At 34.2% G+C, this 17904-nt stretch overlaps 4 protein-coding genes across 4 annotated transcripts; 3 read left to right on the top strand and 1 right to left on the bottom strand.

Annotated features, from left to right (window-relative positions):
* Positions 1-1219: 1219 nt before the first annotated feature.
* On the bottom strand, positions 1220-1783 carry LOC141679441 (uncharacterized). The gene has a single exon (XM_074485945.1). It carries the CDS (start codon positions 1781-1783, stop codon positions 1220-1222), a length of 564 nt encoding a protein of 187 aa, XP_074342046.1.
* A 1670-nt stretch (positions 1784-3453) lies between these two features.
* Positions 3454-6153, top strand: LOC141677957 (putative glucose-6-phosphate 1-epimerase). The gene is made up of 8 exons (XM_074484111.1): positions 3454-3662; positions 4009-4083; positions 4442-4498; positions 4584-4747; positions 4825-4959; positions 5134-5236; positions 5397-5496; positions 5616-6153. Exons 1-8 carry the CDS (start codon positions 3552-3554, stop codon positions 5783-5785), a joined length of 915 nt encoding a protein of 304 aa, XP_074340212.1. The 5' UTR covers positions 3454-3551; the 3' UTR covers positions 5786-6153.
* A 1787-nt stretch (positions 6154-7940) lies between these two features.
* LOC141677479 (putative inactive receptor kinase At4g23740) lies at positions 7941-11994 on the top strand. Its single transcript, XM_074483429.1, has 2 exons — positions 7941-9710; positions 11100-11994. The coding sequence occupies exons 1-2, from the start codon at positions 8471-8473 to the stop codon at positions 11762-11764; spliced, it is 1905 nt and encodes a 634-aa protein (XP_074339530.1). The 5' UTR covers positions 7941-8470; the 3' UTR covers positions 11765-11994.
* Positions 11995-13148: 1154 nt separating this feature from the next.
* Positions 13149-16688, top strand: LOC141677077 (ubiquitin-conjugating enzyme E2 10). The gene is made up of 5 exons (XM_074482813.1): positions 13149-13307; positions 13397-13474; positions 14054-14181; positions 15565-15669; positions 16364-16688. Exons 2-5 carry the CDS (start codon positions 13405-13407, stop codon positions 16505-16507), a joined length of 447 nt encoding a protein of 148 aa, XP_074338914.1. The 5' UTR covers positions 13149-13307; positions 13397-13404; the 3' UTR covers positions 16508-16688.
* The last annotated feature ends 1216 nt before the right edge of the window (positions 16689-17904 follow it).

Genomic DNA, 17904 nt, shown 5'->3' with positions numbered 1-17904 from the left:
CTAGCATAGTCAGAAATTGATTAAAATCATCAGAAGTTTTAGTCTGGTATGGTCCCCAGATATCTCGATGAATCAGATCAAAAATAGTAGTGGATCTAACACTACTACTAGGAAAAGAAAGTCTAGACTGTTTAGCAGCTGGACAGATTTGACATATCACATCTTTATTACAAAATTTGTCTAGTTGAGGACAAACAAGGTTTAATTTGTCAAATGGCATGTGTCTCATCCTGAGATGCCATTTTTGTGCCTCTGCAACAGCTGAACAGCAAATCTTAGAGTTAACTGATTTATCCTGAAGCTCAATCCTATACAATCCAGCATCTTCTTTACCTGACCTCTTCATCAAAAGGTCCTGGAGAAAACATTCATCATGAGTAAACAGTACTCTACATTCTAAATCTTTGCATAATCTCTTAACTGATATCAGATTGAAGTGAAAATCTGGAACATGCAACACATTGTTTAACTGTATTTGATCAGTCAGAGTAATCATTCCCATATGTAAAATTGGAATTCTTCTTCCATCTGGTACTGTAATGGTACAATCAGATTCTACAACCTTAGTATATGTATCAAATAAATCTAAGTTGGAACATATGTGGTTTGTTGCTCCACTATCTAATATCCATTTAGAATTAGTTTGTGATAACAGACAGAAGTTACCTGCCAACATAGCTTGTGCATTGATCTTCTCATGTGCAGAACCAAGATTATCAGTCTGATGTTTATTAAGCATTTCCAGCAGTTCAGTATACTGAGTCACAGAGAGAGAGGTGTCTACAACAGTAGTATTTGTCTGAGAAGCCATAGCAGCAATCCTTTTGTCTTTAGCACCTCTAAATCCTGGAGGATAACCATTCAGTTTGAAGCATCTGTCTACACTGTGTCCTGCAATCTTGCAGTGTGTACAGAAATATTGAGATTTTCTGTTAAAAGTAGTAGCAGACTTATTAGCATTAGGATTTGTGAACTGCTGAGGTCTTTGAGTATTAGTTTGTGACTTGAACTGTTTAGAATCAAAACCCTTCTTATCATAATACAAAGCCAAACTGTCAGTATTAGATGTCATTTGTGAAAGCTCCTTGTGCCTCTCTTCTTGTGCAAACATTCGGTAAGCGTTGATTATGTTTGGCATTGGATGTTGCATCAATAAATTGCCTCTCACAGCTGAGTAATCTTCACTCAGCTTCATCATGAAATGTAACATCCTCTGTTCCTACTGTATTTGACAGATTATTTGTTCCAAATTACAAGTGCAATTCTGACAGGTACATTGTGGTAATGGATAGGCATCGCTAATAGCATCCCACAGGGTTTTGATCTTAGTAAAGAACTCAGAAATTGTATCATTTCCTTGATTTAGCTCAGACAATTGTTGTTCAAGTGAGTAGACTTGAGTCATTGAGGTGTAACCAAACCTTTCCTCAAGATCAATCCAGATTTCACGAGCAGTTTTGAGAAACAATACACTCTTAGCTATGGTGTCATCTAGATTAAAGATTATCCACGAGGATACAAGATCATTACATCGTTCCCAGGCTTTAAATTCAGTAGTTGTAGCCTCTGGTTTCTCAATGCTACCATCTACAAATCCTAGTTTGTTTTTAGCAGACAGAGTTAAGATCATTGATCTTTTCCAATTACTAAAACCGTTTTCGTTAAATTTCACAGAAACTAACTGAGTTGAACTCGAATCTGATGGATGAATGAAGTATATACTAGTTGGATCCTGATTCAGAGGCAATTGATATCGAGATGTTCTATTACTTGATTCAGCCATGATTTGTTTGTATGAAAACTTGAATCACAAAAGAATCAAAGATTTAACTAATCAGGATACAATTTGTTCGATTGAATGAACAAATCGGAAAGAAAACATGAAATTGATCAGTTTACGTAAACTAAGATCAAGAAACTCGAACAATTCATAATCAGAAAAGTAATCTCGAACGATAATACTACGCAGAAAAGAAATCAGAATGTGACGATGATGATGATGGAATCAGTACGGAACTATAATCGAAGATCCTACAACTAATCAGATGAGTTTAGAATGAGTTCACCTGATCGTAGAGAGAAGAAAAAAAAACGATGAGAATCTCAGAAATCGACAGCAAGCTGCTCTGATACCATGTTGATCTTCAAGTTTCAGATTAGAAATGTATATCAGCAACTATCAATTCAACAACATAGTAGAGAACATTACTATAAACTACTTGTAATCAAACTCCATTATCAAAACATCAGAATGAACATTGTCTTTTTGTTTTTACAGAAGAGAAAGAAAGTGAGAGAGAGAGAACTAACTAATTATGTGATTTAAAATGTGTGATTATAAACCAATCAATATAACATAATATTCCTAACTAACTTTGCTGAGATGTAGCTGAGTTGGCAGCTGAAAGCTGCTACACTCCTGCACTCCTACATCACAACATGTTAGTTCTTGTTAACGAAGGACCAACTAGTTCTGGTGAACTGACTGAAGACTGTTATTGGTATTACAGAATAATTGATCTCTGTTATTAGATCAAATTTGATAACAGCAAGTTCTCTGTTTTGTCAATTTATGTATGTCATCTATATTACCCCTATTTTGCATTAATTTGGAGAGCAACCTGGTATTAAGGATTAAAGCAAAGGGATTTGTAATAGACTAAGTTTTATCATATGACTATTGTTCGCTTTATAATTGAATACTGTGTTGTCACCCTGTGATCAATCTACAGAATACAGATACTCCTTTTCTTGACAGCAAGTTTGTGTTTAATTTTACCTCTTTTTTTGTTGTGGAAGCTTGTTAGTTTGAAATGGCCAACCAGTCAAATGTGGTTGTTCCATACTTCCATGTAACACACACACACACATCTTAGTTTCTGTATGATGAGCTGGGCTGGTACAATATAAAAGAATAAGGATGATAATGATTCTAATAAATTTATGACTTCATAAATCCATTTAGATATTACTATAACAACCATCCCAGTTTTCTTGAACACCTACTTAGGCAGTAGCTATTTGGGTGTGTAAGAATGGATTAGTTTAAGCCTTTCGGATTAGTAGCCACTATCTCCTTTACCTGTCATTTGAAAATTAATTAGTTTTTTGATCTTTTGTGATTGTATCTTCTGGTCTTGTTTTTGATATCTACTTTGTTGGTTTTTATGAAGCAGGATTTTTTCTCATATGGGCTGGCCTTACATAAATACCTGCCACTTGTGACACTATTTCTGCAACAAGATTATTTTCCCTGAGATACAGCTGAAAATATATTAGGTAATTAACTGTGTGTCAGTAGATGGTTTGTGAATCTAGTAGAGAAAATAGCCAAGGTTGTTAAAATAGTGGTTGGAATGTAGGTCTGCATTCACAAGGATATTGGCTTGTCACAAGAAATCCATTACCTTAAAGGTGACAATTTTGGTTGGTTATATGACCCTGATGGTATATTTTGTACCTTCTGAAATGGTCTTCTTCTTAGTATTTGCAATTACTAGTTCCGATAAAAACAGCTTTTGTTTTGATAACTCAACTTTTGAAATTTTGCAATGAATCAATCTGCAGCAGAATGGGATCGAGGAACAGCAGTGGCTCTTTCAAAGGATAAGAATGGGATTGATCTGGTGTTACTCCACAACAATCGAGGTGCTTCAGCACAGGTCAAATCTTCTTAACTTCTAACACATTGTGATCAGTTTAGGTTCCTTATACCATGTCAAACATATTAAGTAAATCCTACTTGGACGGGTAAGTTGCATGCAAACCTTACCCATAGGCCATAATCCAGTCTAAACTCTGGTTTCCATGTTTCACTTACCCATACAATTGTATGCCAATGATAATAATCGAATGACTAGGGTGTAACTTATTTACATGCTAGGAATTTTTGTTCACTTTATATTCTATACTAAATTTTTTATCTCAAATGTTGGTACAAGTTGTAAGAAACCGTACGTCTGAATCTGGGAGAAGATGATTTAACTTTTCTCTGATTCATTTATTCAGGTTAGTTTACACGGAGGACAAGTTCTTTCATGGAAGAACGAACGAGGAGAAGAGTTACTGTTCACAAGTAGTAAGGTTTATTATAATTAGATCCCTAACCTTGCTTTTAACAATTTCTGGTATGCTACTTTTAACAACTGCTGCATGAATTTAATAACTGCTGCCAGAATGATCTTCATGCTTAACCTTCTCCATAATTATCTAATATTGTATTAAGTTGCGAGAAATCTTAATCAAACACAAAAAGGGGTTATTTAATGTTGATAAAACTTTGTGTTCCAGGGCATTTTATAAGAGGACATAATTAGTTATCACATTAAGTTCTGATTATTCAGGACTTGTGTCGACAATTTTTCATTTCCTACTATTTTTGAATGTTAAAGTAAGTTATTTTGATGTCGGTTTTCATTTTATGGGCTTATGTTCAATTTAGGCAATCTTCAAGCCACCGACTGCTGTAAGAGGAGGAATTCCAATATGTTTTCCTCAGGTACTTCAATGCATAATTAAAGTATAAAGGCACTGCTTGTTAAGCCACAGATTTCTAATGAATTAATTTTGTGATATTTCTGAAGTTCTGGAACCGTGGTGCACTTGAGCAAAACGGTTTTGCAAGGAACAAGATTTGGGTGTTTGATGAAAGCCCTCCTCCCCTGCCGCCTAGTGACTCCAATGGAAAGGCATATGTTGATTTGCTACTTAAACCATCTGAAGAAGATCTAAAGGCCTGGCCTCACAGGTATTATCATGTTGTGTAAAGGTTTTTTAAAATTTCATATTGATTCAAATTGTAACTTCATTATCTATAATCTCTAGTTTTGAATTTCGCCTAAGAGTGTCTCTGGCTTATGATGGGAGACTCACCTTGATATCGCGCATCAGAAATATCAATTGCAAGCCATTCAGTTTCTCATTTGCATATCGCTCGTACTTCTCTGTATCTGATATCAGGTAATAATTGATCACTGTCACTGTCATTAAATTAGTAACCAGATTAACAATACTTTTGCTATGTAGCAACTAGCAAGAAGATGTTGTCATTAAACTATGCTCATGTAATAAACCAAGACGCTCATGTCATTTTTAGCAAAGTGGCATCTGACATATAAAGATTTTTATCAACAGTGAAGTGAGGGTAGAGGGCGTGGAGACTCTCGACTATCTTGACAATCTATGCAGTAAAGAGCGTTTCACGGAGCAAGGAGATGCCCTGACATTTGAATCTGAGGTGCGCCAACTGTTGATTGCTAGTACTTCACTGGCTAAACAGATAACTTGAGACGTAGTATACACCATATGAATCTATTTTTATAGCTTATGCATGTAAGGTAATATTAGCACCTAAAATCTTTGGCAAGACCTTAAAAATTTGCTTATGTTAAGTGTAGGTGGATCGTGTTTATCTTAGTTCTGGAACTGTTATAGCAGTTTTTGATCACGAGAAGAAACGAACATTTGTGATCAGAAAAGAGGGACTTCCAGACATTGGTAAGTGTACGTTTACATGATACTCAAAAACTATGTAAAATAGTACACACACAGACACACTGGTAGAACAACTACAACCTTCTTAAGGCTTAACCGTGATAGTGATCGCAATCATACAGTGGTCTGGAACCCGTGGGAGAAAAAGGCGAAAGCCATAGCAGATTTAGGAGATGAAGAGTACAAGCAAATGTTATGTGTCGACGGGGCAGCAGTCGAGAAGCCAATAGCCTTGAAACCAGGCGAGGAGTGGACAGGCCGGTTGGAGCTGTCTGTCATGCCTTCGATATAGTGATGACTCATGTCACTTCAATCGTCTTGCCATAAGAGGACTGAAATTAGTAATGACTTCATGATCTCTCTATGTAATCTAATTGTAGAAGTTCAATGTACAAGAATAAGGAGAGGCGCATTACATTACAGTCAAGTGAAACTGTGAAAGTGTGACGAAAGAAAACAGATAGCAAAAATGAGAAAAAAAAACATATATAGGTTATGGGCCCACCACGCTTCCGCTGCGCCACTCTGATTTGGTGGTAGCATTTCCTATCTCAATATTTTACAAGATGTTAGTAAATTCTAATATTGTATGTATCACATATATTCACCTACAAACTTTAGAAAGTGAAAGTTTCCCAAAAGAATAAAAGTATGAGAGTAAAATTTTGTGCATTTAACTTATTGGTGCATATGCTCCAATGTAAATTTAATAATGACTAATTACTAAAATTATTTCTAATGATTAGATGGTTTAATAATTCAAAGCATATGTCTTTTTAATTGGATTCTTTTTTTTTCGGCCTGTAAAGCATAGGCTTAAACTGAGTTCTCCCTGGAGTTGATTCCCTGGTGCTTTATATAAAAAAAAAAGTAGATTCTTCACAATTCACCAGTGTTTATTACATTAAAACTTAGAAGGATAAAAAACATTAGAAATGCTTTTTATTCAATAATTTCTTTAAAAAAAGTTTATTTGCCCTTTTTAAGTAAATCACTTTTTAAAATGAGTACACGGTAACTAAGTGATAAAGTCGTATCTCTCTTATTTTCTCACTCTTTTATTCTATCAGATATTGATTTTAACGACAGTTTATCCCAAAATTTGTTAAAATATTAAAAATATCATTTTTAAAATACACATCAGTGTAATGCATATTTAAGTATTTGTAAAGAGTATAAAGGATTATTATTAGTACTAATTATGTCATCTTTCCAAACTCTTGTGTGCTTTAAACTTACCTAAGCATTTTGTCAAAAAAAAAAAAAAGTTACCTGTAGAAATTTTGAAGGCTCCTATAAATGGATATGACTGTAGTTGGTGCTGTCAGATTTTTCAACCTGTCCACCATTATTTTGTCAAAAAGATGCATGATAAAGCAGGGGCAGGGTAATTTGATGTACTCAAATATTAATAAGTAGCTACAAGTTAAAGAAGAAAGGGAAAACTCATGAGAAGTCAACTATTGCTGTAAAAAGTAAAAGTGTAAAACTGCCCAAATCTGCAGACAACACAAATCATAAAGAGCATCATCAACCTCAACCTGATTTCATAATAAAATTTCTTAAACAATAGCAATAGTAGCAGGTTTAACGTTAAGCAGTAGTGGTGGTGGGACTATCAGGACACTGCATATTCAAAAAGTATCAAGTTGAAGGCTTTCCTGCTCTTCTATCTTATTAGGATGGTGGGACTATTTAGGGCACTGCAAATTAGTGCTCAACTTCTACAACTATTTCTCAGAAACTAGATTGCTACATGTCTACAGTACACATGTGTGATAAACACCTTTTTTTACAATAAAAATCAAATCTTTTGCCTGATATATTGAAAAAAAAAACAAAGTTCTTTGGAAGATTAATCAATTGGTTCCCAATAATGAAAATTTTACCATTCTTGTCTATTATAATAATTGGAATTTAAGTATATGTTATTTCGATAACTTTTTAACTTATTATAACTAAGAATTACGGAGAAATGAAAATCGTTCCGGAACCAATTCAAACATTTGAACTTTCTTTTTCCGAAATTTAATTTAAACATTTCAACATAATATTTTGTTGTCCCCTGTATAATCAAAATATCAAAAACAACCTGTCAAAAAAATATCAAAAACAAAAATTGAAATTTTGAAATTATATGATAAAAATAAATAGTGTGAAATGAAAATGGGTACTCCTCCATCTCAATGGGCGCTTACTATTTGCACATATTTCGAGACTTTTATAAAATATAATTTTATAATATTTTTTTTAAAAAAATTGAATAAAAATTTTATGAACATAAAATTTTTATTCGGGAAAAAAAAATTAAAAAAACATTGTGAAGTGATATTTTAAAAGAGTATATTAAAAAACGTGTTAAAAAATAATTTATATAATTTAACCGGAGGTATTAGGATTTATTTAGACACACCCAGTTATGAAGTGGCAATAAAGAACAACACACAAAGACCATAAATGCACAGCCCCTACTGAGTGCTGAGCACCAGCCTATGAATATTACTACATCCTCAACCCCCAAAACCTAAACCAGTCATTTGACTCTAACAAACATCTTCACTTCATTTTTCTCAACTTCCGAATAACCAAATTGTAAGAATTAAGACATGTTTATTGTCTACTTCAAAACTCACACTTCACTTCTCTGGGAATGTTAAAAACTTTACCTGTCTTGGTTTTGAAACTCACCCCCAAAAAGTAAAAGACCAAACAACAAAAACAAAAGCTTGAATCTTTAGTTTAATTCCAAGTCTTCTCACCACCCCTTTTGACCACACTACCTATTAGGCTACTATTTGAATAAAAATCTTAACTTTACTTTTTCTAGACAATTTTCTTGAAATTTGGCTCCATTCTCATTAGCCCTTGTGCATTTATGTAGTGTTTGAGCTACCCATTTTGAATAAGTTGAGATCTTTGGGGAATTGAAGTGTTTAAGTTGATAAAACTTAAATCTACTTTGTTGATTTCTCAAAAGATGGCAGCTTTCTACATTTATAGTTATATATTCTTGGTGGGTTTCTTGATTTTTCAAGGAAATGTTGGGGGGTTTCTTGATGCTGACAAGCAAGCATTGCTTGATTTTGTGAACAATTTTCCTCATTCAAGGTCTTTAAACTGGAATGTGTCTACTCCAGTGTGTAATCACTGGACTGGTGTTACTTGTAGTCAAGATGGGGATAGAGTTATAGCAGTTAGATTGCCTGGAGTTGGATTTACAGGCCCCATTCCGACAAATACGCTGAGCAGGCTGTCAGCATTGCAGATCCTGAGTCTTAGATCCAATGGTATATCTGGGCCATTTCCTTTTGATTTATTGAATTTGAGGAATTTAAGTTATCTTTATCTCCAATTTAATAGTTTTTCGGGTCCTTTGCCGGTTAATTTCTCTGTTTGGAAGAATCTTACTAGTCTTAATTTGTCGAACAATGCATTTAATAGTAGTATTCCTGTGTCTATTTCAAATTTGACTCATCTTTCAGCTTTAAATCTTGCTAACAACTCACTTTCTGGTGAGATACCTGAGTTTGAATTGAGTAATTTGCAAAATCTGAACTTGTCGAATAATAAGCTCACTGGCAATGTACCGGAATCTCTTCAAAGGTTTCCGAAATCAGGGTTTGTTGGTAATGATATTTCATTGTCATATGATCCTATTCATGGAATTCCGGATGTAAATCCACCTTTAAATCCAGTTCAGAAACCTAAGGGTGATGGGAAACTAAGTGAAAGAGCGTTACTTGGGATTATTATTGCTGGTTCTCTTCTTGGCGTTATTGCATTTGCTTTCCTTTTGATTGCTTGTTGCTTGAAAAGGAAGAGAAGTGATGACTTATCTGGGAAATTGGAGAAAGGGGGACTTTCACCCGAGAAAGCGATTTCGAGAAGTCAAGATGCAAGTAATAAGCTGGTTTTCTTTGAGGGGTGTAGCTATATATTTGATTTGGAAGATTTGTTGAGAGCTTCTGCAGAGGTTCTTGGAAAGGGAACATTTGGTATGGCTTACAAGGCTATATTAGAGGATGGAACTTCAGTAGTGGTAAAGAGGCTGAAGGACGTAGGTGTTGGAAAACGGGAATTTGAACAGCAAATGGAAATGGTAGGGAGCATTAAACATGAAAATGTGATTGAGCTGAGGGCATACTACTATTCTAAGGATGAGAAGCTTATTGTGTGTGATTATTACAGTCAGGGAAGTGTTGCTGCGATGTTGCATGGTATGTTCTTTCTTCCATGTTTATGCTCATATTATAAGTTTCTACATATAAGATATGCTGCTGTTGTTCAGTCACGATGCATACTATCTCTGTGTTCAGTCACGATGTACACCATCTCTCAGTTAAAATAGAAATTATTCTTATCTTCAAGTGAATGACTAAAACTTAAAATGATATTTCAGTTAAACCATTAAAAACTTCATTTCACCGGGATAACTTTTCAAGGAATTTAACATTTTTGTCGGTTCAAATGTGCACCCAAATTGCCAATGTGCTGCTCCAGATCCTTATCCTTTTTTAAAATGTACTTCAAAGTTGACAGGAGTGAGCTGGCATGGAATCTTAATCCCTCTGCCCCTTTGGAAGTACCTAACTTCATGTTGCTTCCATTTCATCTTCTTCTCCTCGTTTTGTATGTCTAGCAAGATTAATATAGGCTTCTTGTGGTACATGGTGCTTCTTGTAGTTTCTTGATCATTTAACAAACATAGACAATTATTTTGACCATCAAATGTGAGATGTAAGTAATAAAAGTATAGCATAATGATGCAGACATGTCACTTAAACATTACTATTAAGAAGGCCATTCATGTTTTTGTGACTAAGACATCAACTCTTTGAGTGTAACCAAGTTTGCAGATTCAATCAATCATGTTTGTTTATTAGTGTGTCATATGTGGACCAAAATATGTAGGCCTCCATCTTTCCTATATTTGAAATTATTTGGGAGGCTTATCCACTGATCATAATTGACTTGTGAACAGTACTCATCTTTTCCATATTATACTTCTTGTCCCAAGCATTACAAACACCTGTTGACTCTAAATATCGTTTTCAGCCATACCTGACTGTATAACTAGAGCATGCAACCGGTAATACACAATATATAACCTATTGAAATACAAAAAAAAACACTATTTCATACTTCATAATATGTCTAGTTGTTGATATTGGAATAATTATGTTTACTTAGTTTAATCATTTTGATTGTTTTGGTGTATACAATTTCTTTAGGTTAATGCATTATATATCAGCTAAGATACCGTACATTACATTTTTTATTCAATTTGTGGCTAATTATGATTTAATATAATGTATTTAAATTTCAGATGACATAATAGCAATGCCTACTTAAAATGGTCTTCTTGTTGCTTAGCTGTATTTGATTAGCTTTTGCAACATATGAGTGTACTGTTGAAGTTTATCTTTTTTGGCTTTGCTTTTCTAAATTAACCTACTCAATGTTCATGGTCAAGGGGAATCTGGAGCTGCATGAGAAAGTCGGTTCAATTAACAATTGCTGGGACATCAATAGAATAATCTATGAACATCTATTCAAATTTTAAGTGATTGACTTGCTAGAACAATATTCCTTCTATATTTTATCAGGTAAAAGAGGAGAAGAGAGGACTCCTTTAAGTTGGGAAACCCGACTAAGGATAGCTCTAGGGGCAGCACGAGGTATAGCAAAAGTCCACGAGGAAAATGGGGGAAAGCTTGTCCACGGCAACATAAAATCATCAAACATCTTTCTAAACCCTCAACAACATGGTTGTGTATCAGATCTTGGTTTGTCAGCAATTATGAGTCAGCTAGCTCCACTTGTTGCTCGTGCTGCTGGCTACCGGGCTCCTGAGGTCTCAGATACACGCAAAGCCACACAACCATCAGATGTTTATAGCTTTGGTGTTGTTTTACTGGAGCTCCTCACTGCTAAATCCCCTGTCCATACCACTGGTGGAGATGAGCTTATACATTTGGTCCGATGGGTGCATTCAGTGGTAAGAGAAGAGTGGACTGCTGAAGTGTTTGACCTAGAGCTAATGAAGTACCCGGGTATAGAAGAAGAGATGGTGGAGCTTTTACAGATTGCAATGGCATGTGTGGTCAGAATGCCAGACCAGCGTCCAAAAATGGCAGACGTAGTAAAAATGATTGAAAATGTAAGGCGGCCGATTGATTTTGATAACCGGCCATCTTCGGAAGCTAAATCAGAAAGTTCTACTCCCCTGCCGCCATCACTTCCAGAGACCAAACTGCAATCTCCAGAATGATCGACTGTTTTATCACTTTCCTTTTGTCCAGCATGTTTGTGTTGTTTTAACATTCAAATACAAGTCTAAAATGTAACCGCGTCCATTCACAAACTTAGTGAACTCAAAAATTCGTGCATGTGTTTTGCAACCTGAGCCACGTCAAGGCTGAGTCAGGTTATGTCATTTATCTGTGTAAGTTATTCAGGGGGTGTTTAAACCCCATTATTGATGATTAATTTGTAGTCAAATGTGCTCTCTAGTTTTTGTGATCAAAGTTCCTTACAGTTTTTGCTGCCTGAGGCAAGATTTGACTGAATATCTTCAACATTTTACCTTGCCACATCTCATACCAGCATCTGCATGTTCTACTCTCATCAAAACTGTATTATGAACTTCAAATTTCGTACTAAAAACAGTCACCAAATGTTGCCCAATGGTCGAAATTAATCTAGCGGATAACAAATATACGCTTCGAATCAGCCAATTTATGAAATACTCCCTCCCTACCTCCCAATTGTAATCGTTTCCAAGAGATTACTCGACAAGTATTTTAAGATAGAATAGAAAATATAGTTCTATAACTTTTTTCAAAAAAAAAAATTCTGAATAAAAGTTTAAAAAAATTATAGAACTATACTTTATAATTATCTTAAAATTCGTGTTGAACATTCTCTCAGAAACGATAACAATTGGTCGGGAACGAGGGATTAACAGTTACACATGATTGCTTTCCAAGAAATTAATTGAAATAACAAGGACTTTTTTCATATGGATAAAACTAGATAAATAGAGAACATGTGCAAGAGGCATAAAATGATTAAAAGACAGATACAAAGCACATTGGTGAATTATTGAATCTGGACAGTTTATACACTCGCTATACAAGTACAAGTGTCTGTATTATTCTTGTCCTAACCCTCATGATTTATACAATTGAAGTATCTAAATCCTGGCCAAAACATTAAATAAATCAATATCTAGCACCTTTGGAAGATACTACCACCTTCTTATTATAATTTTTTCTTTATTCAATTATTAGTTGTGGATGTGCACACAATGTGGTCATGTGTGATGCAGTGAAAAGTTGGACTCCATTTGCTCATAATAGAATCTTGATAATCAATCATTTCACATATAGATTGTATAATATACATTTGACAAAATATATAATGTTAATATCGAAATGACAAAAAATGGCAAAAATTAAATGATGCAATAAATATTGAATACATGAGCATAAAAAAATAAAAAGCTCCATTAGCATCAGTATAATGTAAAAGTATTAAAATTCCATATATATATATATATTTTTTCTACGATCTTCAAATATTTATTTTGAAAAACACAAATTTATTATTGAATTAGTTTTAATAATAAAAAAAAATTGTAAAATTAGTATCAAGGGGTCAATAGGTAGGATAAGAGCAGTGCTAGGTGGTCTGAGACTCAACAGTGGGGCTTGCAACATCAACAGATACACACATATACATATATATAGAGAGAGAGAGAGATTGTTAATTTTCTCTCTCTATAATTTTACCATCAGGGGAGGATCATCTAAGTAAGTATTTGTATATTTATGTGTTTATGTTTGTATGTATATGTTTGTTTATAGGAGTAAATGGGTAATTTGATCTGGGTTTTTTAAAGGGTAAGTGATGGCATCAAAGAGGATCTTGAAAGAACTCAAGGATCTGCAGAAAGATCCTCCCACTTCTTGCAGTGCTGGTACAGATTATATTTTCATTTCCATTTTTTTTTTCATTTGTGTTTCTTGGTTTTAGTTAATATTGTTCTTGGTATGTGTATTTTTACAATCTTTTACCTGAATCTTGTGTTGTTTGTTAAGTATCTACAAGAAATTGGCTGATTTTGCTTAAAGTTTTAAACTTTATTGATTATGGCCTTGTGTTGGTTTTGGTTGGTTTGGGCTGATTTAGTTTTTTGGGTCTGTTTTGTTTTATATTTTGACTGGAAAACAATCAACACACACTCACAAGACATCATATATTGCTAAAGATGAAAGCTTTTTTTTCTGAAATTGCTTTTTGATATGGTATTTTTGAAGTAGAAATCATGGCTGATTGAAACATTCTCCCAAACTACTTCCTATGAGAACATTATACGTCCATATCAATTGTAATTTATTGGCTATTTCTGAAGACGTTAAGACTTACAAACCAGGACTAAACATCCAAAAGTACTTGTATATGGCATCCAAACAAACATGAAAGTACTAGTAGGTTATGTGCTATTTCAGAAGATCGTCTCTTTGATTCATCTTCACTTATGTTAATATTTGTGCAGGCCCTGTCGCTGAAGACATGTTTCACTGGCAAGCAACAATTATGGGTCCTCCTGACAGCCCGTATGCAGGTGGTGTCTTTCTTGTTACTATACATTTTCCTCCGGATTATCCTTTCAAGCCACCTAAGGTACTCATTTAACTTAAGTTTTGTTTTGGAATTGGCAAATTATGTGAAGCTCAGCTACACTCTTCTACGTAAGGTGTTTTTTCTGTATGCCTTAGATGCAAAACGTATACTTCTTAAAGTTAAAATTATTTTGTGGGCACACAGTATTTGAGTGTGTAGGCACAAGGCCATTGTAGCTCTTATTACTAGGGCAAAAGTAAATAGCTTTTATTCATTTTTTTTGTTAAATTTTAAATAGTAATCGGTGTATGTTGATTGTGAAAAACTAAAAAAATGCAAAACTTAATGTACTGCTTTATCATTATATTAATTGATATATCATTACAATCACATGTAATCAATGTATTAATTTTTAGAGACCGTTATTGAAAATTAAGAAGATATAATATGTTTAACATGGTTTAAACAATCACATGTATTCAACTTTCATTTTCTCTTGTTTAAATATTGATTTGTTTTTACAAATAGTTCTATTCCAGTAAGAATTCAATCCTGGAAAAATATGCTCCTTCAACATGTAATTATAATTTGTTGTTTTGGTCTTTAGCCTCTTACAATTGTAAACTAAATATTAAGACACTCTAAATTAGTTTCGTTGGTTTGGATTATATCCGCTTGAACCAATGTGAGCAATTGACTACCAAACCTAAAAACATTTGGTAAATGGTTTGATTATCATAATGCTTCTATATGTTAGGAATGGTGCATTTGTGCATGAGGGATGTATTAGTTTGTAACTGAAGAATCATTTGAAACATTCCATGTATTCTAATGCTGTGGTAGCTTGGTAGAACCTCATTGTTAGCTATGCTGCAAGCAAATTTGTCCCACCCGATTCCCTCACTTTAATACTCATTTGTTCCTTAGTGTTATATGTCGTACACATATTTGTTGCAAGTCCTTTTAAGTTCTTTTAATCCTAAAATTAATAGGTTCCAAGTGCAAGTTAGGCCTTGATTATTTCAGATGTCATCAGTTGGTTATATCTATTATTTGATTTTCACTCGTAGCTCTTATGATAGTAGGGGTTCTGGCCATGCTTTGTATTTATATAAAACTTGATGTCTTTCTTTGTAACCATACTTTTAGTTTTGGTGTAGATTTATAACTTAAAAAGTGGGTTAATTAGTAGGTACGGAGTAGCCAAATATCTGGATTCTGTATATGTGATTGCAATCATATCATGCTCTTGCATGTGTGAAGACATGAGCATACAGCTCAAATGAAAGACCTTAATTCACATTTCACAAGTTTGTGATTTAACTGCCAAGTAATTCTATTTTCTACTGCAATGATAATCTGTTAGGAAAGAACATGCCAGTATTGGGATATCTCTGGTTTTTTCCTCCCAGTGTCATTTTTATTTTTCTCGTAACTTTTCAGGTGGCTTTCAGGACTAAGGTTTTCCACCCAAATATCAACAGCAATGGCAGCATTTGCCTTGATATTCTAAAGGAACAGTGGAGCCCTGCTCTTACCATTTCTAAGGTAGCTATTTACTCAAACAACCTGACATGTCAAAATCCTTTCTTACCCTTTAGAACATTAAGGTTTTTCAACGAAAAATAAATAATGGCAAAGGAAATAACAAGCAAAAAAAATCTACTCTATGCTCAGAAACTTTCCGTTACATTGGTCAACATTAGGGGAATTACCTGAGGATGAATTTTACGAATATGATTGCAATTGTTTACAGTGATAATTTTTCTTTTCATATATTCATGTTCCAGTGAGCAAGCAAGGACTTATACCTTCGCTTAATGTTTTACAAACTATCATACTTACAAGGGATATGTAATTTGAGTTATATTTAATGTATTGATGTACAATAAACAACAATGTCAAAGTGCATCAGGGAAGCCTGCTTGTTGTAGATGCATCCAATTGATTGCTCATGAAGTGAAATTAATTGGTTAATTGTTTGTTTTTAAATTTTTTTGCTTGGGATTATATGATAGTGGGAGATTAAATTTGCAGATGAAAATAGTGTAATCATGGTGTTTTTTTGCTGCCAAGATATATTGCTTGAGTTTTGCTTTTTGTATTGGCATGCTGAAAATGTTCATTATAGATGCAAAGTAAAGAATAGGCTCATATATGTAAATATGTATATCTCCGTAGATGTCTAAATTCTATAATTTATAAATTGTATATTTGTTAAATTTTTCTTGTTTAACTTTAGGTTTTGCTGTCTATATGTTCTCTGTTGACGGACCCAAATCCTGATGACCCCCTTGTACCGGAGATAGCTCACATGTACAAGACTGACCGGAACAAGTATGAGACAACTGCACGAAGCTGGACCCAAAAGTATGCAATGGGCTAAGTTGTTTCCATGCATGAGAGGCTCCTGGTCCGTGTGATTGTTAAATCTCTTATTTTATTGTATGAAACTATGAAAGTGAAATCAGTCTGTTTAAGATGGACCGGATAGGAAATTGTGGAACTTACTCTTTTTAAATCGTACTTGTGCTTTCTTTTCGTATTATAAATTGGCTTTAATAACATATATATTCTGGTACTAATTTTTTTTCAGTTGCAACCTTTTTAGAACTTGTCGGAGAAAAGATATTCAGATTCAGCATAGGTGATTAATTTATACAGACTAGTTTTCTGTGGAAGTCATTGCATAGTTTTTGTGGCTATCCATTAGTGACTGAACATTTGATTCATTTCTATAATTTGCTAGGTATCTCAATCATATCTGACTAATCTGGTTGGAATTTGAGATATAGATACAATATTACACCCTGTTTTGTAGATAAGCATTTCAAGTTTTTAACTCCCTGTTGATCATGCAGCAGTGTTTATGAGATATCACGTTTCACGTGTGGCTTTGAATGGTTGTCTGTCACCCAGGTAATGGTCTAGAACATGTACTCTTTTGTTTTATCTATGGCTAGGTAAGGGGAAGAGACACTTGATGCAGGTTTAATAGACTTAACTAGCAATGAGTTTGTTACAATTGTTGTATATTACCATATTTCATGTCTGGTTCTGCAATTTTGTAAAATGCTGACAGCCTGAGTCCTGACACGGTCATGCCTTGGGCCAACTTTGTTAGATTGTAACAAACATAATCTTAAGATGGCTTTGCGGCGGAGTGTGTAGGAAAGGTGTCATTGGTTCAAGTCTCAGTGACCATCATTAGAGGTTCTGCAGATAAAGGTGAACCAAAATAGTATCCAGTACATTACAGATATATTAGTAATATATCTCGATCTTTTTATTGATGGGGGCAGGAATGAAGGTGAGGGCTTGATCTTTTTGGAGAAAACTAAGCCTCGGACGTGGGATTAAGAGCTCGGAGCTTAATCTTGTAGGAACCTAAGCCAGTCATAAGTGGGATCAAGGACACGATCTAGTTAGTGAAATTGCATCTCCGCAGTGGAAACTGGAAAGGAAGCCACCAAAAAACTTGGAAGAATTCGATCAAGAGGGACTGAAAGGATTTGCACCTGTACCGAGCTATTGCAGATTTGCAGTATTAAGGGTAAATTTATACTATTATGTCACTACGTGCATAGCTGACTACTGAATTTGGTGAGGGGCTAATGTTTATTGGTCTTTTTAATGTGTGCCGGACACACAATAAACATCAATTCTAATGAGTTTGATGTATTTTTCTCTGAAATTATTTTTTTCTCTGAAATTATTTTGATAACTGGGGATCTATCAATATTTATAATTTGAAGATCAATTAAAATAGATTAAACTCAATGC

Source organism: Apium graveolens, chromosome 8 (genome assembly GCF_009905375.1).
Source record: "Apium graveolens cultivar Ventura chromosome 8, ASM990537v1, whole genome shotgun sequence".
NCBI classification, from domain to species: Eukaryota; Viridiplantae; Streptophyta; class Magnoliopsida; order Apiales; family Apiaceae; genus Apium; species Apium graveolens.
This window is presented reverse-complemented; position numbering and strand designations above follow the sequence as displayed.

Bases quoted from the DNA above. Each gene is read 5' to 3' on its own strand.
- LOC141679441 (XM_074485945.1), bottom strand. From the start codon at position 1,783: ATGGCTGAATCAAGTAATAGAACATCTCGATATCAATTGCCTCTGAAT.
- LOC141677957 (XM_074484111.1), top strand. From the start codon at position 3,552: ATGAATCAATCTGCAGCAGAATGGGATCGAGGAACAGCAGTGGCTCTT. The intron at 4,960-5,133 runs GTAATAATTGAT...TTTTATCAACAG, and splicing joins TTCTCTGTATCTGATATCAG to TGAAGTGAGGGTAGAGGGCG. The intron at 5,237-5,396 runs GTGCGCCAACTG...TGTTAAGTGTAG, and splicing joins CCCTGACATTTGAATCTGAG to GTGGATCGTGTTTATCTTAG.
- LOC141677479 (XM_074483429.1), top strand. From the start codon at position 8,471: ATGGCAGCTTTCTACATTTATAGTTATATATTCTTGGTGGGTTTCTTG. The intron at 9,711-11,099 runs GTATGTTCTTTC...ATATTTTATCAG, and splicing joins TGTTGCTGCGATGTTGCATG to GTAAAAGAGGAGAAGAGAGG.
- LOC141677077 (XM_074482813.1), top strand. From the start codon at position 13,405: ATGGCATCAAAGAGGATCTTGAAAGAACTCAAGGATCTGCAGAAAGAT. The intron at 13,475-14,053 runs GTACAGATTATA...ATATTTGTGCAG, and splicing joins TCCCACTTCTTGCAGTGCTG to GCCCTGTCGCTGAAGACATG. The intron at 14,182-15,564 runs GTACTCATTTAA...GTAACTTTTCAG, and splicing joins ATCCTTTCAAGCCACCTAAG to GTGGCTTTCAGGACTAAGGT.